This window comes from Orbilia oligospora (genome assembly GCF_000225545.1).
Source record: "Orbilia oligospora ATCC 24927 unplaced genomic scaffold scaffold00004, whole genome shotgun sequence".
NCBI lineage: Eukaryota > Fungi > Ascomycota > Orbiliomycetes > Orbiliales > Orbiliaceae > Orbilia > Orbilia oligospora.
Genome location: NW_011645561.1, coordinates 913458 through 932999, shown reverse-complemented (window position 1 = coordinate 932999; position 19542 = coordinate 913458). Strand labels below are relative to the sequence as shown.

General features: G+C 45.0%; 7 protein-coding genes across 7 annotated transcripts; 3 read left to right on the top strand and 4 right to left on the bottom strand.

Moving 5' to 3' along the window:
* Nucleotides 1–4236: 4236 nt before the first annotated feature.
* On the bottom strand, nt 4237–7045 carry AOL_s00004g275 (uncharacterized protein; the record flags this gene model as incomplete). The annotated part of the gene is made up of 5 exons (XM_011118925.1): nt 4237–4449; nt 4543–5188; nt 5253–5835; nt 5893–6125; nt 6186–7045. The coding sequence occupies 5 exons, from the start codon at nt 7043–7045 to the stop codon at nt 4237–4239; spliced, it is 2535 nt and encodes an 844-aa protein (XP_011117227.1).
* Nucleotides 7046–7712: 667 nt separating this feature from the next.
* On the top strand, nt 7713–8151 carry AOL_s00004g274 (uncharacterized protein; the record flags this gene model as incomplete). Its single annotated transcript, XM_011118924.1, has 4 exons — nt 7713–7784; nt 7868–7901; nt 7971–8001; nt 8064–8151. 4 exons carry the CDS (start codon nt 7713–7715, stop codon nt 8149–8151), a joined length of 225 nt encoding a protein of 74 aa, XP_011117226.1.
* Nucleotides 8152–8516: 365 nt separating this feature from the next.
* On the bottom strand, nt 8517–9886 carry AOL_s00004g273 (uncharacterized protein; the record flags this gene model as incomplete). Its single annotated transcript, XM_011118923.1, has 6 exons — nt 8517–8906; nt 8978–9359; nt 9439–9468; nt 9539–9551; nt 9622–9682; nt 9797–9886. 6 exons carry the CDS (start codon nt 9884–9886, stop codon nt 8517–8519), a joined length of 966 nt encoding a protein of 321 aa, XP_011117225.1.
* Nucleotides 9887–11919: 2033 nt separating this feature from the next.
* AOL_s00004g272 (uncharacterized protein) lies at nt 11920–13093 on the bottom strand (the record flags this gene model as incomplete). The annotated part of the gene is made up of 2 exons (XM_011118922.1): nt 11920–12526; nt 12591–13093. The coding sequence occupies 2 exons, from the start codon at nt 13091–13093 to the stop codon at nt 11920–11922; spliced, it is 1110 nt and encodes a 369-aa protein (XP_011117224.1).
* Nucleotides 13094–15709: 2616 nt separating this feature from the next.
* AOL_s00004g271 (uncharacterized protein) lies at nt 15710–16601 on the top strand (the record flags this gene model as incomplete). Its single annotated transcript, XM_011118921.1, has 2 exons — nt 15710–16003; nt 16080–16601. 2 exons carry the CDS (start codon nt 15710–15712, stop codon nt 16599–16601), a joined length of 816 nt encoding a protein of 271 aa, XP_011117223.1.
* Nucleotides 16602–16866: 265 nt separating this feature from the next.
* AOL_s00004g270 (uncharacterized protein) lies at nt 16867–18040 on the bottom strand (the record flags this gene model as incomplete). Its single annotated transcript, XM_011118920.1, has 2 exons — nt 16867–17842; nt 17901–18040. The coding sequence occupies 2 exons, from the start codon at nt 18038–18040 to the stop codon at nt 16867–16869; spliced, it is 1116 nt and encodes a 371-aa protein (XP_011117222.1).
* A 405-nt stretch (nt 18041–18445) lies between these two features.
* Nucleotides 18446–19434, top strand: AOL_s00004g269 (uncharacterized protein; the record flags this gene model as incomplete). Its single annotated transcript, XM_011118919.1, has 4 exons — nt 18446–18543; nt 18675–18882; nt 18952–19212; nt 19285–19434. 4 exons carry the CDS (start codon nt 18446–18448, stop codon nt 19432–19434), a joined length of 717 nt encoding a protein of 238 aa, XP_011117221.1.
* Nucleotides 19435–19542: the final 108 nt, after the last annotated feature.

Below are 19542 nucleotides of genomic sequence, written 5' to 3'. Positions count from 1 at the left end.
AGTCCTTAGGGATCTCCTACCCGAGATCGTTGCCGATGTCCTGTACACAAATTGTCATCCTTATGGACTGCCTTGGCTTTACTAGGCCACTGCAAGGCAACGTCGTGCCGTCTTTTAAGTCAAGCATCCACAGGAAAGATCTCAAAAGTATAACATGTTTAACAATGTTAAACTTGTATACCCTCTTCATGTGAAGAAGGCTAGATATATTGATCTTGGAAGTACATCCGTACATCAAAGTAGATACTTGAGTAAGTAGATACCTTGTAAAAACGCTTATACAAAAGCATCTCTCAAATGACTACCTGCATAATATATCCTAATATACAAAGTGCATCTGAACCATCATGCCAATAAGACAACGTTAGCCCTCCTAGCCCCTCATCCTGCCTTCATTCGCATTCGTAAGTCAAAAAAATTAAAAAAGAGGTCTTATTAGAAACAAATAAGACAAGACGATAAGACAGGCAGCAAGGCAGCAAGGCGTCTCTCAAACGCAGAACGTCGCTACATAATCTATTTGCATTGTATACTTTTTTTTTTCCTTTTCTATTTGAGCAGCAGCACTCGCGGGGGGCGGATAGCTACACCCCTGCCTGTTCTCATGTTTCGCTTAAGGCAACATGCAGCTATGCAGGTTCGCGTATAAGCCAGAAACCGAAATCCTAAGTTTAGCTAACCTAGCTCAACCTCATGTCTAAAGGAACTACTTTCCTATCCAGGTGATGATCCATGATCATGATCGCAGGATCGGAATCATAATTTACAAGGATCTCTATCCGAAAATACTTCTTCTAACTTCCAAGAGAGACTTGGGATATAGTTACATACGTATACAAATTCCTTGGGATTCCAATTAATTCGACATCAACATACTAAACAAGAAGCTGCGGTCGAGCTGAGGGGTCTCATCGATCATCCCGACTTCAGCTGGAAATATGCCTTGTTGACGTACATCTGGCCTCCAAAAATGTAACTGTAATAATCGCAATTTCCAATTTTATAGCTCACTTTGATCAATCAGCTAAGAAAAAACCAACCAACCACTCACAAGAAGAACATCACAATCTTAGCTCAACTTAACCGCTGATCTGCCGTCGGTACCACATACTAGCCCCAGAACTGCAAACCGACCAGCTAGGCCAGCTGTGCCATGATAGTTGGAAATATCCAATTACATTAAACAATCAACTTCGCATCAAGTAAGCTAAGTAGTCACTTAGTTACTTAGTTAGTTACTTAGCAAAGCAAAACGACAAATTTAGATTTTATTATAAATTTTTTCACCCTCCGCCGCTGCCGCCGCCTGGTCCGTTACCCACGGTGTTACGCAACGAAACGGGGCTATATGCAAAGGGATTATCAAACAATACATGTAAAAGAATTATCAAACTAAAAAAAAAAGAGCTGAAAATACCGCCTAACCGTGCTGCTAAAAGTCAGCTAGTTCATTAGTTTAGCTAACGAATTAGCTAGGCTTAACCCTAACTTAACCTAAAATGCGCCCTCCCCCCCAAATTCCCAAAAATAAAAGGATGCGATATCTACCGGCACGGATATTTCTAGCGTAGTACAATACATACATACATAGATACATCCCGTCGATATGGAATAAATGTATGTACGTGTATGTACGACGAAGATTATCTTCCGTATGCGCGAGTACCACCTCCACCACAAAACCCCACTACTGCACCCCGCTGGCTTAAGGGTGGGTGATCCTTAGTGGTGATATTAATTCCGAGATCACTGATCGGCTTACCCGTTAAACTTATGAAAGGATTGAAAAAAAAATAATTAATTAAAAATAAGTCCAAAACCTAATTCCGCAAAAATGTCTAGTTTTCGGATCCTATATCCGTAAAAGGGCGCGGAGAACCCTTTACCGCACGGCGGCGCTTCCCCCCATTGGCTGCAGGGTAAAGCGTTAAAGGAAGGAAGGAAAACGCATATAAAATAAAATAAAATAAAATAAAATCCTTAACATAGTGGCAGTTAAAAAAAACCAAAAAAAACCAGCCATATGCGGCCATACTAAGCACTCGACTCCTTTTCCCGCGTGTGCGTCATGATCACGATATAATGTTACAAACAATTGTCATCCGACTGTCTAATATCTGATGATCACCCAACAAAAACAGTCAGACAAGATATCATATTTTTTTGAAAGTTTCCGTGCTTTTTTTCTTTTCTTCTTGGGTGAAAGGATCCGTTAACCTTAGGGACAACTAGGCATATCAACGGGACTTGCTCCGGTTTCCTAAATCCCGAGCATGATTTTTCCAAAAACCATGCCGTCGGGTGGAACCGTGCCACTATCCGGCATATACGTATGCATGTCGACGAGGGAGATGAGTGTAAAAAAAATAAAATAAATAACAACAAACTCAAGATTCCGAAAGAACGGTTTGTAGGTACCGAAAGGAACCGGAACCGCATCAAAAATATGGCACAGCTTCTTAAGCAGTTAATGTAGCTACATCGCAAAGCTAGCTAACTACAGAAGTAATTAAACGGCACAGGAATTCGAAAAGCATAACACAACTATATGCAGCCCCGTCCGTAACGAACAAGGAAGGCGATAGTAAGATAATACATATATAGTACTTACATACTTACTTAATACTTACCGGCATACATTGCATTCGTTTTCCAGCCCCTCGCGCGCGCGCACGTTATCACCAACTAAAAGGAAGCTGTGCCATACGAGTTTATTTAATAATTATGTAGTTCAGTTTGTTAGGGAAAATAATATACTAGTAATCTAAATTTAGATCTATTCTCGCATTAACCTCACCAATTTCACTAAACAACAGAAACAAGTAATATCATCTCGATCAAATCAACATTTTCGTACTAACAAATGTCGAAGTTCGAATGATAATCATACTATTCAACTGCCTTGACATCCCACAAAAACCACAAACCACTGCGTTGTGCCCAACAAGCCTTATGCATTTTGATTTGCACCCCTCAAAAAGAAAAAAAGAAAAGAAAAAGAGAATATCGTTTCGTCCAGATTGCTCGATTACCTTACGGAGCACCAACCACAAAGCAACTCACTACCGGCTCTAGTCTGTATCACCAATCGCAAACACGGTTACACAGACAAACCAAAAGATAGATACACAAGCTTGACCCCTCAGCCCTCTTCCCATAGCAAAATCAAGTAAAATACCATCTCTTTTTCTGAAATTTCTGAAACACTCCCCATCCTGTTATAGTAAACAAGGCGCAGATCCTTCAACATCATTCTTTTTTTATTTTTTTATGTTGCTCAAAGATCCACTCCAACCCTCTCAGATCTAATTATCGTAACACAATAGATCACGAAAAAATACGTTCAACAAAGGGGGAAGAAAAAAAGTGGATAGGGAAAGTCAGATGGTGTAACAGAAAGAGAAAAGAAAAAAACAAAAACACACTCCTTTGAGCTAAACAGGGTTCAGCCTTCCTTATTCCTAGGGACCTAAATCATGAGGCTTTTTTTCTCTTTCGTTCCTTTATACCATCGTTCGATCTACCATTAAACTTTGCGGAGGGCCGCGTTTTTTTACATAATCATACTAGACGATATAATCATATGGAATGGATATGTGTGCGGGTACCGGAAAACAGGTACTGCAGGATGGGAGTCCCATGATCCCCATCCTAACTTCTAACTGCCTTCCTAAACGAAAAACAAAGACGAATACGAAAGGGGGATAGAGAGAAAGGGCAGCCAGCAGGCAGTTGACCACCCCTTGCATTTATCGGGTTCTATTGGATCAGTTGAAGCTTTATCTAAATTTCATGCAGTATATATATGTATCTTTTCTCGTATATTGTAGAAACCACCCCGGCAAGTAATACAAAAGGCTAGAAGTCAAAGTAAATGCAGTTAAAACACAAACCCACTTTTATCCACTCGCTATAATTAGTAATAGAAATCAGAGAAGACCGTGACAAGAAGATTCTATCTCCTGGCGTCAATGAGACCAGGAGAAACGGCGAGGTTATCCTGCACGACCCGTGCCGTCCTGCAAGCTGTCAGGCGAGCTGAGCGAACCGTATCAGTAACCAACCCGATCACTGGGTTTCTTTGAATGCGAAAGCGACAGAGAACATTAGTACCCCTGTATACTTTCAACCCAGAAAAAAAAAACCCCCCCCAAAAAAACTCTACACATATGAGAAATATTCGTGACAAGATGCAGGTCGAGATAACGCCATAACCAAGAAAAACGAGGCGCATACTTAAGCTTTCAAAGCCTTGTGGATAAACGGGTGTTTGAGAGCTTCAAGTGGAGTAATTCGTTTCTCAGGGTTGAGCTGTAGGCATCGATCGAGCAAATCAATAAATAGATTCAGCTCTTTAATTTCCGCATCCTTCATGCCAGAGGTCGACGCCATGAGCCTCGGTTTAAGCTCTCTGGTTGGTTTGGTGAAATTGATGACTCGAACAACGTCCTGTGACGAAAGAAAACAGAGAGTTAGCGAGATAATTCTTGCGAATGCGACTTACGATTTTGCCAAGTGGTCATAGCGAGACTCCAGACGTACCTTGTTCGTTAATTTGTCCTTCTCAACGCTCCTAAAATTCAACATTTCATCGAAGTGCATTGGCGTGAACTGACCCTTCTTGAGCATCTTCTGGCTGAATTTCCCACGGCATTCCATCATGCTCTTCAGCATCTGATTGTTCGTTCGACCCGTGAACAGTATCTTTCCTGTATACAACTCGTAGAGGGTACAGCCTACTGACCACATATCCATCGCAAAGTCATAGGGCATTCCCAGAATGACTTCGGGGGCTCGATAGAACCGACTGACCAAGTACGGCGTAATTTCGTTTTCCGACGCATCGGATGCCGAGCCCAAGTCACAGATCTTCAAGATGTTCCGCCCGTCATTGACTAGGATATTGTCCGGCTTGATGTCGGCATGAAGGATATTGCATTTCTTCATCAGTGTCAATCCCAGGAAGAGTTGTTGAGCATACGTCCTAACGGCTCGCAGATTGATACCGATATCTCTGCCAAACTTCTTGAGAACTTCACGAAGGTTGATGCTTAGGTTCTCGAAGACGAGACACAGATGCCCTTTGTGGTCAAATGATCTTTCCAAACGAACGCAGTGTTTTCGGTCTTCGGGATCGTGAGCTGCTAGCTTCTTCAGAATGTCAATTTCTTTCTGTCCAGCTTTGCGCCTGTCCAAACCATGAATGTTAGTATATACGCCCTGAAGAACAATATTTGATGGGGCAGACCTACATTGTCTCATTATTTCGAATCAACTTGATGGCGACGAGCTTCTGTGTCTCTGTATCTAGCGCACGCACCACACCAGAAAACATTCCCTTCCCGAGATTTGCTTGGACATGATACCTTCCATCAATAAGTTCACCAAGAACTACACGATAGTATCCCTCGAAATCGTCCCAGTCGTCGACCATATTAAAGTCCATCTTTTTGGCTTGTGCGATAATTGCTCCTGCTCCCGCGGGATTGACCGCTCTGGCTCTGGTGGGGGCTGGAGCGAACATGTCATCATCGTCACCTTCGGCAAACATGTCGAATTCATCGACATCCTGTTCGGCATCCTTAGCTGGCTCATCGGATGGCTTTTCGGGCATTAGAATGTCGTGGCTAGTCTTGACTTCATCATATGCACCTGATGAAACCTCGTTCTCTTGCTGGTATCGCCTGTCTTTCATACGATCGTCCATGTCCTCGTTCGGATCATAGTCTGCAGCAGAAGGGTCATCCTCGCCTTGTGGCTTGGTTTCCGTGTTATCCTGCTTTTCAATTGAAAATTCGGCCGGGGACTCCTCTCGAGAGGGAGCAAACGGGGAACCTGTATCATGTGCTCTTAGACGATGAAATGCTATATCAACTTGATTTTTAAGCCTACCTGGAGTAAGAGGCGTTGCCTCTGTAGGAGTCGGTGTAGCTGGAGTTGGAGTTGGAGTATTGAGTGCTAAGGCAGAGACAAGTAGAGGTGTAGCTTGACCTTTGTATTTAGCTTTGATTGCCTCACGACGCTTTCTGCGTTCTTCGAGTATCGCGGCTTCATCAATGGGCTTCTTTGGTTCTGCCATCTCAGCATCCTTTTGTTCATCTTTGGCGGTTTCCTTAGGCGATACACTGCATGAATAATTGTGATCAGTATCTAGCAGGACATGACTGTTGCCGAGGGAAACTGACCTTCTAACTTCGCCGGACTCTGCTCTCTCGTTTCTTTTCGACGCGCTAGACGAGTCGGGGGAACCTGTAGTGGCGGCAGTCGGCGACTGCTGTCTCCCTGAAGAACCAATAGTACCTTCTCGTCTTCTAGTTTCAGCATCATTTCTAGTAAATGATTGAGATGATTTCGCAGAAGAGGATTGTGGTTTTCCTCTTCTATCTCTTTCGCTCACTGGATAATTTCTACCACTATCTCTATCCCTACTTTCGCGGTCTCTATCCCTCTCCCTCTCCCGTCGATCATCATACCTACTACCTCGATTATCAAAATAAGCTCTTCGTTCATATCGTGGTTCGCCATAATAGTTCCTTCGAGGATCTCGACCCGGCGACCGTGATCGGGACCTACTTCGGGATCTACTTCGTGTCCTGGCGCGTTTGGCAATCGGCGATAGCTTCTGAGAATCTCGTATCGAATTCGTACGTGCGGTAGCCTCAATTGGTCTTGAGAAATCAGGTTGCGTGTCCATGGTATCGATATCAGCGTATGAGATTCGCTGCCGTCCCATCAATGCTGGTGGAACCGGGTTTGCCACCGATGATAACTGTTGCACCGGTGGCTTCGAACCATACCGACGACTATCGACACCGCCGTTCCGTTCGCTACTTCTGGGCCGTTTTCGAGTACCGTTGGATTCGGAGGATAATGATCGATCTCCGTTTAATAGACGAGGTTTATTCTTCAGGGTCTCGGCTTGATGTTCACTATTTTGTCGGTCAACGCGAGTGTCATCAACGGAAGGCAACGAGTGTGGTGCCTTCTCTACTTTATCTTTGTTGTCGGCATGCATTGCACTGCCCGTATCCATATGCGTCGTCATCTTCTTCTTTGAATTCCTAATCTTTGAATTCCTCTATCGAGACAGAGGGAAAGAGGCTAAGAAGGATGAAGTAGGACCGGGGGTATCCGACTCGGGTTTTAGGTTCCTTTCCAAGCCTTTTTTCCTTTCTTGAAAACTTCAGAGCAAGAGCAATGTCGGATATTGCTCTATGAGGTGGTCAAAACGAATGAGATTTCGTATCGATCGAATGGTTAGCCAGAGACTCCCGAGATTTTACACGAAACAAAGCAATAAACTTTTGCAAGAGAATTCGTGGTGTAGCAGCAACAGCAAGTCCCTACCAGCAAAGAGCACGTAGACTTGACCCTCCCCTTCCTTTGAAGTTATCGTTGATGGCAAGAGTCGAAATAAAATAGCATCAAATATAACAAGAACTCGGAGGATGGAGATGGTTGTAGTCGATGAGGGGCGAGAATGAGGAGAAACACGAGAATACAAGTGAAATGAGTCGTCTTTCTTCGATGGCGTTGAGTTGAGGTTGTGTGCGTCGATCGTTCTTGGCAGCTGCTTTATTAGCAAGCGCCCTCCAACCTCATTCGAATTTCTGTTTTGCCCATCAGATTCAGCTCGCAAAACTTTTTCACCAAACATTAATCAACCCACATTCAGAGTCCTTTGAAGGCTTCATATAGAAAGGATACAAAAGATGTCCGGACGTCAAGGAGGAAAGGCAAAGCCGTTGAAGGCCCCAAAGAAGGAAAAGAAGGAACTCGATGATGTATGATTCATCACATGCCCCTGCCTAGTGATTGAACCATCTCAAACCTTTCGAGGACCTGTTTTTACTGACGTATCATATAGGATGATCTCGCCTTCAAGGAAAGGCAGAAGAAGGGTATGCTTCAAGAGTGTCACAGAACAATCTGAAATAACGACTGAGACTGATATTATGACAATCGTGCAGAGGCTGCCGAACTGAAAGCGGCACAGGCGAAGTAAGAACCCGCACATACCCCTCATTTCCCAAAGAACCTCTTCTAACGAGTATAATCTACAGAGCCGGTCAGAAGGGCCCCATGGGTGGTAGCGGTATCAAGAAGTGGGCTCATGCTACACCGGAATACATTGCATCGACATCTCTATAGCTCGGTACTAACGATTATCTCTAGGTCTGGCAAGAAATAAACCATATACCCGGCGTATCCGTTGATTGAGATATGGCAATGCATTGGAACGACTTGAACGCATGGGCCACTCATTGGTGTTATACGGGGTTTACTGGATTCTAGCTTTTAGATATTTTACATTATCATCATCAAATACCAATCATATTCGTCTATATCCCTCATTTATACCCCTCGCCAGACCACTTCTGCTGCGCTGTTATAGGGAAACCAGACCCCAATACACTTCTATGAGTACCTAAGTAACTATCTAATCGACATCTATTATATTTTATGACACTCCCATGACCGATACCCCAGCACCAAGAACCCCGTAAATTTCCATTTCATGGACACTGAACACCATTCGAATGAGCATTATCAAACGACACCACCATCCCCTTCAAATGACACCCAGCACCAACTAGCACCAAAATATGGAATATCTGGTGACTCGACCCCACGATATCAAACTTCCCGGGCATCAACCTCTCCGGGACTCTTGCCGCATACAACAACGCTCCAACCAAATAAGCGGCACCTTCCGCCAACAGCCAACTCATCGCCGACCTCCTCTCCACCTCCTCAATCCCATGTAACTGTATCCCATGTACTATGGGAAGCACACCGGAGAGTCCCATAGCTACAAACATCGATGTCCTAACAGGACGATACTTTGGTGTTCTGAAATGCGGATGAACGGATACTGTGGCGCATGAAACCGCAATAGTGCAGATCTATACCCTTATTTTAGCCATCTTCCCAGCAAAGCATATGCGTAAAGCCTCGTGGATGCCATGATACTAACCATAATCCAATACCCATCTCTGATAAGCGTCTCGCACTTAAACCCATAATAAACACTCGGGATAAAGCTCCCGGTGATCAACCCCACAATCCCCACGTAGTCCAGTACGTTCCATAATTTTGCCGCTTCATGGCTATGATTGCTTACGGTATGGTAAAACGCCGACATGCCCAGGCAGAACAGACATCCGATGAAAAAGCTAAGGAAGGCGTAGATATCTCCCGTACTTGCTGATGGGTACCGAGGCGACAAGGTGGCGTAGAGGATCGAAGATAGAACCCCAAAGAAGACGGCCCCGAGAAGGTGGCTATAAATGTTTACGGTCTCATTATGCCAATATGATAATGACTTCAATGACTTAAGATATGACGCTGTCGCTGGGCTATATGGAAAGTGAATAATTAGTATAGTTCCTGTATTTCATCTCTGACATATATGAATATCAAAGAGATATTTCCTACCGATATCCAGATCTGATAAATTGATTATCCCTAAACCCACATTAGCCACCCATATACGTCCAAAATCCATATATCCATCCATCGACCTAAATATCCTCACCTCTGCCATTCCTCTAACAATTCCGCCCAATCTAGTTAGTAATCTTCCTCTCCAGATATGTGTTGGAGCTTGTTGGAACCTACGGAGTTCGTCCCACATGCACGTCAACTTCTCAGCAACCTTCTCGACTACTTCCCGTGTGACCTGCATACACATGCATTGGAATGCTCGAGTTAGCGATATCGATATCCATGGATTCCACGGGAAAGACCGTTGTATAAAAACGGTTAATTAATACGATTGACGGTTTGTACTAACCTCAGCGGTTTCATGGACCACATCACTTGCGGAAAAATGGTGGTGATGAGGATGCTTCTCCTGTTTCGCTGTTCGCTTTCTGACTTCCATGGTGTCTTTAAATATGGTAGCTCTGACGCTTGTAGGGTCTTTCAATGGAAAATAAAGTTGGATGATGTTATCTGAATCAAGAGATCGGACGAAAAATTAAAAGACTAACAAAGACGAAATGTGGAAAACTGGAGATGGACTCCCAGGTGAATTTAAGGCTTCGAATTCAAGATATCGATTGATCAGGATCAGGATGTATCAAAAAGCTCAAGCTATAGCACAGCAATCCCCACACTATCATAATCCTCTCAACTGCAACTTCCATCTTTGATTATAAACCCACATGCCACGAATACCCATAAAATAAACTAAAAAAGCATGTGCTCCATCAACAGAATTCAAACACGAATCGAAGCCATTGGGCCCTTTTTTTAAAATAGGGAAAAAACCCATTAACCCCACGCCCCAACAAAAGCGGACAACCTTGAACTAAAGAATCTAACGAAAAAGACATGCATGTGATGAATACACCACCATCCCCTGATTTTGATCCCCAAATCCATGTCAATTTGCCCTACTACCTATCCAATGCTTCTATATATCGCGATCGCTTCTGACGGCGACAAGCGTCAGCAAAAACCATGCAAATTTCCTTGGACTGACGTACTCATCCGCACATGGCATTTAAAGTGAAGAACAAGCTCTTGATAGAATAGACTCGTACCTGGTTACTGGGAGTAGGCACATGCAATTCGGACTAGGTTATGTTTAGTTAAACTGGTCGCACGAGTGAGCGCCCTTCTCGAAGACCTTGGCAGAATCAAGCACCCGCGCTGGTCTGGAATCAATGGGACTCGGATACCGGCTCGTAAGAAGCAATTCAATGGTCCCATCCGAAAGAATCGTTGGGAGCTTGTACTGCTAGTTCGCCCATACACCCGTGGCCACCAAAGGATGACAATACCCTGAGCAGCAACATCGAAGCATATGATAATATATTAGAGCTCATATTAACATCAAACTAAGCTTCGTATGCAAATTACGTAGCTAGCTCATATATTCGGAGATTCACGTAGGGAAAAAAAAAAAGATAGCTGCCTTGTCTACAGGTTCTAAACATGGAACATCTAGATTTAATTAAAAAAGACCTCAAGAAACATCCGTTACCTCTTTGACCGAAGTAACATACGAAGGATATCCCTTTCGAATATATTTATTTGCCTTTGGTTGACTTAATAAGCTAGCCTAATTCCTAATATGCTTCTCGTTCGCTCAGCGACTTAGCTGAAGCGTTCGGTAGGCATGAAACTATTATACATGAATTGCGGTTCCCGGGATGGAAAAGAGGACATCCCTCATAAGGTTTCCCTGCTCTGACCTGAGTAGTAAAAAAACACACAAGAAAACGGACAAAGCAAAAACAAATCAGTAATAACAGAGTTACGCAGTTTTTTGAATAGTGGGGATAGCAATGGTAGGGTTGGGTCCTGGTAGAACTCGGCCATTAGCTACAGTTACAGGGAGAATCGATGAGGGAGGGGTAAACTTGTGGAACAATGAAAACTCGAGGGTAGGAACAGTCCCGGGAACCGATAAAAAAAGATGCTATCACAGCAGCAGAGTAAAAAAAACAGAATCGCCCGAAACCTTGGTTTCATCACAGTGCGAGCAATAAAAGAGATAAGGAAAATAAAATAAAAGGAAAGGAAAGGAAAGGAAAGGAGGAACTTGAAAAGCAGTGTATAAGTTTTTGGAAAGGAACCAAATAACAGCGCTGGAAAATGGAACAAGGCGAGGAAATGAACAAGGTATTTAAGTTTGAGTTGTATTGAGTAGAGAGAAGGTCGGGAGAGAATGTGAGGATTCGGTGTGTTCGGAGAAGGTTGAGTAGTGCGAGGAGGTTTCAAAGGAAAGACAATATGTTGAAAAAGCAGATTCCAGGATCCCAGACTGAACGCCAGAATACCGGAAAAGAATCTCGTGAAGGTCGTTAATGCAGAAGAGTAAAAGAAATAGCGTCCCTAAACAAAGGAAATAAAACCCAAAGAAGCTCGTCGGCCAAGTTGTCAAATCTGTGTCGAGGGTATTCATGTCTAGACACGAGGTTTCCCACTACTGCGGCGGGCACGAGTTGGGGATGAAGCGAATGGATCATCCGTGCGTGGGACTGAGGTCCCAGATGCCGCCTTGCCACGTTTCTTGGCCGGGGTGGCTTCTGGTGTCGCAGGGCCAGTTGTCGCGTAAGACAACTTGCGCTTGACCGTGTTTCTTCCAGCAGACTCCGCGGCATCGACGTCGATGGTGTGGACACGTCCCAAAGTCTCAGGAGGGGTCATAAAGGCCGTGTCGATAGCGACGTCCTTTTTGACATGGCGGGGCGTCTTAGGTTTTTTGACAGAAACCGGAGTGGCGATAGCACGAGATGTGGTGACAGACGTAGTAGTGACAGACGTAGAGACAGATGTAGAGACCTTGGTTTTAGTCTCTTCGAAACGAACAATGCGACCGCTAGGCTCCGGAGAATCCTCTCGCTCAGTCTCCTCATCGTCAGTAGCGAGAGGGGCGAGGGTGTCTTCAGGCATAGGAGCTTGGGCCTTCTTCTTGGAAACCTTAGGGTAGTTTGCAAAAAGATTTTTGCGTGGGAGTGGGCCAGTGAAGATGGGATTTTCCTCAAATTTTTTCCAGGTGCGTCGTCCACGTCTATAGCCTTCATGTTAGATCAACGTATCCTTATATGGACGATATAGGTCGTAGGAATACTTACTGGACAACCATCATCCCTTCTTCGTTTGGTTCAGTGAATTCCTCAACAGGAGCAACCTTGCTACACTTGGTTTCTTTTTCATCACCTTTGAAGACGTCATCTTCATCCTCGCCAATAGCTTCTGGAAGACGGGCGTTAGAATCCTCGAAAATTGCGATGGGGTTGTCGGAGCGTTGATCCAAAGAGAATTTAGAAATAAGAGATGCCGCCTTAGCAGACTTTTTTGCAACAGAGACCGGAGTAACGGGCATAACAGCCTTCTTCTTCAGGGGGGTTTGTGGAGCATTTGCACCAGAGAGACTGCGTCCAACGGACTTGTCTTTCTTTGCGGTAGGGGGAGGGGTTATTCTTTGGTCTCGACGCGGGGTCGATGGCTCACCCTTGGGTTTCTGGCTAGCTAGTCGGCCAGAACGACGGACTTCATGAGGCTGCTCATACTTAGCAGGCCAGAGCGGAGCGCCAGGGCACTCAATCGGAGAACGTGGGGGTGGGGTGGTTGCCATCGTGCCTGTTGGCCTCTGGCGCGATCTTTAAGATGGTAAATTAAGATTGGGGGTCGATGATAGCAGAACAAGATGGAGATGAAAGGTTGGTTGTAGAACAGGATGGTGGGGGGATGGGGGGGATGGTTGGTGAGGTGAGGGTTAGAGGGGATCGATGGGAGATGGGGTGGGAAGTGAAATAAAATATTTTTGACAAAAATTTCCTCCTTCAAAGGCAGACACGAGTTGTCCGGGTCTCTGGCGCAATATCTCTATATCCAACGGATGATTATTAGGGCTTGCCCTGTATTCGTTTGACTCAAGTGGCAGTACGTGTCGGTGAAGTCGTCGACAGGGCTGTTGGCGATAGTGGGTCCAATAGATGTCGGTAGATCAAAGGCGACAGCGACAACGATGGTGTAGATGAGGAGGCAAGATTTACAATTTAAAAATGCCCCTTTCTTAGACTCAGACAAGCAGCCAAAAGACTGGCTGGCTGTCAAGACTCTATCAGAAATCGGTGACAAATTTGATATAGTCCTCTAGGCCCCCCTTGGTATGAAGAGCCTCAGGCGGTCGGAGATATTGAAGATGGGGGGGTAGCGGGAGCGTCGGTAGGATGTGGTAGTTTGAGCGATGAGTGGACGTTGAGGTAGAAACAGCGTTGCGGTGGTTGCTGTGCTGTTGTTGTTTACATTTGCTTGCCCAGAAAGGAAACCATCAAAACAAAATGTGTGTGGCTGGGAGACAACACATCTCACTTTTCCCTCTTCCTCACTGTGCCAGCCTCCCAATTTGTGGCAATGGCCTTGGTCTTGGCATTGCTTCCGCGAACACATTTTAACGAAGAGGTTGGCCTCATTGATGAACGGCATCTTAGAACCCTGTCAGATAACGCCATTTTTATGGACCCTGTCTCGCATATGCTTTGAGAGCGGATATGGGGTGGGGCCATAGGGTGTGTGATGCTTTACATGGATTCTTTGGTGGCTGGAAGAGACCATTAGCACTAATACTACCATACTGCATATACCGTGTATACGATCATATAGGTATACACCTTACAGTATAGCAGATACTGGGAATAGTGTGAATTTGAAGCGGCTGGCAGCCTATCTTCTTCCACTCTTGAGTGATAGTCCAGCCTTGCAAGGTCACTTGGTGGTTGATGTCACCAAGATCGCAGGCAACACCCATAGAAACCGATTTGTAGAATAGCCTGGTCTCGTACAGCCTTGAATCCAGGTGCTTCGGCCCAGGCTATGCATTCTCGAGGTTAGAGAAGCAAGTGAAAGCCAGTTGTACCATAATGCAACCGATCTAGCGTATCTTCAGGCGTTTCTACCATGTGGGTCTTTTCGAAGACCGAGGGTACGATTGGGTCTTCGACCACCGAAGAGAAGACTTTGGAACCGTTCGAGCAGCAGCAGCAGGCATATTTAATTGCTTCAGGGTCTTATGGCCTATCGAAAATAGGTACCTGCAGATTTTCAATCAAGTACTTCGTCAGTCTGGTAAGTACAGTCAATCAGAGGATCTCGACGATATTATAAGGTATAGTATTGCCCAGTCTCGGCTCCAAGTATCGCCCTAGGAGCTGAAAGAGATTACTAAATCTAAGGGTCCTCACTTACCACCTAAAGAAGTATATCAAGGTGAGCGAAGCTAGAATACCTCAATATGTCGCACCACAGATAAGGATATCTGCAAATTTGAAAGAAACTTAAAAATGAAGATGCGTAGATGAAATGGAGGTAAAGATGAAGAACCGTAGAAGAGCTGGGTTAGAGTTCTTAGGTCACGTAGGGAAAAGTCAGACAACAGACAAATCTTCTAACTCTTTCTGGAAACTCTTGGCATTTCCACCACTATCGATAAGGGCCGGGTTGAAGCCCTGTTACCATGGGTGGTGATCTCGACCTTTTCAAGAACAACGAAACAACAGATCGAACAGGACATAATCCAAACGCATAGAGCGATGTAATTGATAGAGTATAATATAATAAATGTGATTTGAATTGCTACTACTCTATACTTCATGATTTTTGGGAAGAAACTAACTTTCAGACAAGACATGGTACATGGTGTTTTGTACCTAGCGACTACTGGCTGGGTTGTGCGACTATTGTTATTGCATTGCCTTCAGCTTCAAACCTCATCCATGTACATGTATTCCATGAACTCACAATATAGCAGCCTCGTAATAGCCTCAAATCCTGGGGGCGAGACTACTTCAAATCTATACTAACCAAGTTTTTGTTATATCCTACTATCCTCCTATCCATATTGGTCGTACTGAGTCAAAATAACTAATGCAAAGTTATTTTCAATTTTCTGTGTTGGCAATGTGGTATTTCCAAGCTCTCGACAAGGGTAGCTTGCAAGTTGGTGGCGCGCTCTGCTAGCCAATTGCTTCAACCAGTTCTCGTGCACACACCCATAACCCACAGCTTCTGTCGCACACAGTAACATGATCGCCAACATCCTCTAAGGTATCCCTCCGAACCCTCGATAATGAAAATACCCACCCATCCAAAGACCAACATACAAACACTCAATCTACATTCCTCCACCTAAACTCCCTTGTCAAGCAAAACTACAAAACAAAAAAAAGAAGACAACCACCCCGCCCCCACCATGGATATCGACGACTCTTTCACACGCGAATTGGAAGAGTCTTCGATGATGTCGTTTGAAGATCCCACAGGGCATCATGAAGTTCTACCAGATCTAGACATGGATATGGACCTTGACGATAACGATCATGTCAACGTTAAATCCGAAGACCCTGGGAATCGCATCAGGTCCTCTGTCGCAGACGAGGAAGCTCGTGAGGGTGCTTTAAGGGCAGAGTTAGAATCCGTTAGAAAAGTAAACCGATTAATTGTTGCGGTTAATAAAAGCTTACAAACGGCGATGGAGAATATGGGGGTATGTATATGATGGATTTGGTACCACTGGTTTATTGGTTTCGTGGAGGTTGTTTCTAACTCATTGTTTTGTGTAGACAGTAAATCAGGCGGTGGACAATGCCAATTTCTTATTAGACAAATACTCGCAAATACTTTCGCAATCGACACATACGTCTCGCATAATCCTAAACGGACACTGGAAAGGCTCTTCGAACGATGTAGCAGAAATGGAGGAAGAAGCCCAGACACAAGCACTAGAAGCTGAACGACGGAGGATAGAGGAAGAAGAAGCAGCCATTGCTCGGGAAAGAGAAGCAAGAGCGAGGGAAGCTGCTGCTGCTGCACAAGTAACAGCAGCGGCCACTAGGGGTACAAGGGGAGGACGAGGTACTGGAAGAAAGACAACCGGCAGTAGGGGGACAAGCAGTGGCTACGGTCGCCCGGGTTCTACTACGTCTACGGGAGCATCAACATCGTCTTCGAGTACATCTCAAACGACAAGAGGTACTCGTGGAGGATCTGGATTAGGGCGCTATTCTGGAAGACCGGGGTCTGGCATTGGGAGAGGTATTCCTAGAGGAACCAGCGGCACTACGAGAGGTACCCGGGGGACCTGATGGAGTGAGTGGATATGTATGATATCCTTCCGTGGTGGCAATCCCTTGTGTTCTTGACCCTTCGGCCTTCATATTGGTTTTTGTGATACACTTTGCAAAGGGATGGAGTTCCGGTCGGCCTCTTTGTTGATTTTGCCTACTATAAATATAATATTTCAAGATAAAATGCATCATGATATCATCATATACACACCAAAAAACGCCAGCGCCCGCTAAACTAAAAAGGTAATAAACTGCCGAAATAAATAGGCCATGGCTGGTGGTGTCATCCCCATTGCGTCCAACTGTCTTTTTGCTGAGAGCTTTCATTTTTTGGAGTAGCCCACCGACTTGCTGCTAGGCCCGTCGAGGCTTCAACCTTCGGTTTTGGCGTTGGCTCCGCCTTCGGTTTGGCGAATGGTTCGGTCATTTCCTTCTTAACTTCTCTCTTCTCTTCCTTCCTGACACTCAAAGTCTTGCCCTTCGCATCGGGCCTCTTTCTGATGACTATTTTGCCAGCGTCCTCCTCCCAGGCAATTGTAAACTCCTCTTTAAGAACTTCCCATTCCCTACCCGTGCATCCCTCCAAAAACTCGATATCAACCGTATGGTATGCACTACCTACACATTTCAGCGCATGTTTCCTGACGTCCTTAACCGCTCGGTCCATAATTTTACTCTTATACCCATCTACCGACTTTTTCGTACTCCAGAACAGCCAATAATCCCCCGCAACCAACGCCTTAATCGCCATATCAACTCTATGATCTCTAACCCTAAAAGTCTTTCTAACTTCGTATGCATCATGGTACGAATTTGTCGAACAAGCAAGGTGGAGCATCAAGTACCCAGCTAATTCATTAATCTCCGGGTTCGACAGTGGGTTTTGTTTATGAAGAACGTATAGAAGATGTCGGATTGATGGGAAATACGATTCTGGGTGTGACATTAGAATCGCAGCACGGACGATAAACAGATATGCGGATTTTGCGAAATCGTCTTGACGGTTTGAGGCTAATAAACCTTCTCTGAGTTTACGCATATCCATAAGAATGTTTTGAAGAGTTGTTAGATCGGGTTTTGGAGTTGAGGCTTGGGATGTAGATGTGGATGAAGGAGGCGTGTAGGTATTATTCGAAGCTATGGACAGAGCGGCTAGCTGCTCATCTAGAGCAGGCACTGATGGGAAGGAACCGATATGGGTCAAATAACGGGTTTGGATAGTATGGAAGAAGGATTCTTGGTTCGAATAGTCGGCCAACCTGGTAAGGTATACATGAGCAAGTTTATAAGAATATGGATGAGGGAGAAAAGAACTACCTTGTGTCCCCTTTGGATGCTAAGCCATATTCTAGCGGCTTTGAAGTAGTGGTTTTGCTCCAGTCCTTTGTCGACCGGACCATCCCCGCCTGGGCTATGGATGCCGAGGAGGTGGGGGTATGTGCTTGCCGTTTGAACATCGTGAGAAGTTGGTATGGTAGGTTCTCGGGAGTAATGTAATGTAGGCTATTCTAGCTTGCCAAAGCTAGTCCGTCGTAACTATCTCATGGTTAGGATACTTCAGCCTGCTGTAGTATGGATGACGAATGAATCGGAAAAGGAATATCCCAGAGCTTGGACGATAATTACCAGGAAGACAGCGCCACGACTTGAATGCGTTGGAGGTGAGGTTCCCTGCTGATTGTTACCCTGTTTGTGGCTGATTGACGCGACCTGGCAACAACTCCATTGCCCGGGCGCAAGTTAACTTACAGCCTGGCTTCACGAGACCCCTTCAATTCGCGACCATCCATTGCATCGACAATCATTCCAGATCCCACGAATTACCCCCACCACCCGAAGAAAGGTTACCGATATACTCCAAAATGGCCGGCGACAAGTACTCGATAATATTACCCACCTACAACGAGCGAAACAACTTGCCCATCATCATTTGGCTGCTCGAGAAGACGTTCACCAAAGCGTACGCTATCCCTGTTCCATCATATCTCTATCCACCTTCCAACAACTCCAGCCCCCGTTTGCGTAAACTATGTAGTTCTATGACAATACACAATTCTATTTCTAACGTTTAGTGGTTTCCGGTTGGTGTAGTAAACTCGATTGGGAAATCATCATTGTCGACGATGCATCGCCGGACGGGACTCAGGATGTTGCAAACCAATTGATCAAGGCATACGGATCGAATGTTATCTTGAAGCCAAGAGCTGGAAAGTTGGGCCTCGGAACTGCATATGTTCACGGACTTCAGTTCGTTACAGGCAATTATGTTATCATCATGGATGCCGATTTCAGTCACCACGTTCGTATTTGAATATGAAAACCAGTTCATCGGGATCGTACACATAACTCGGACTAACTTTCGATATAGCCCAAATTCATCCCTGAAATGATCAAGGTCCAGAAATCTAAGAACTATGATATCGTCACCGGTACAAGATATGCAGGCGACGGTGGGGTTTACGGCTGGGATTTCAAGAGAAAGCTGGTTAGCAGGGGTGCCAACCTCTTTGCCAGCGTTGTCCTACGGCCGAACGTGAGCGATTTGACGGGAAGTTTCCGGTTGTACAAGAAATCCGTCTTGGAGAGTGTTATCAAGAGCACAGAGAGCAAGGGCTACACATTCCAGATGGTTGGTTCAGCCTTATAACACCAACTGACACGTCGTTGCTGGACATGCAAGCTAATCAACTATATCATGCAGGAAATGATGGTTCGGGCAAGGGCAATGGGATATTCCGTGGCTGAAGTCCCAATATCATTCGTCGACCGTCTGTACGGTGAAAGCAAACTTGGTGGGGACGAGATCGTAGAATATGCAAAGGGTGTGCTCAATTTATGGCTTAAGGTGTAATTGGATTGGAAATCATTGTAATTCAAGTGTTTATTTCGTTAGTCTAGAACGGCTGAGGCTTTCAATACCCCAAACATTTATATAACCCGGCTGAGCCGCTCTCGGTGG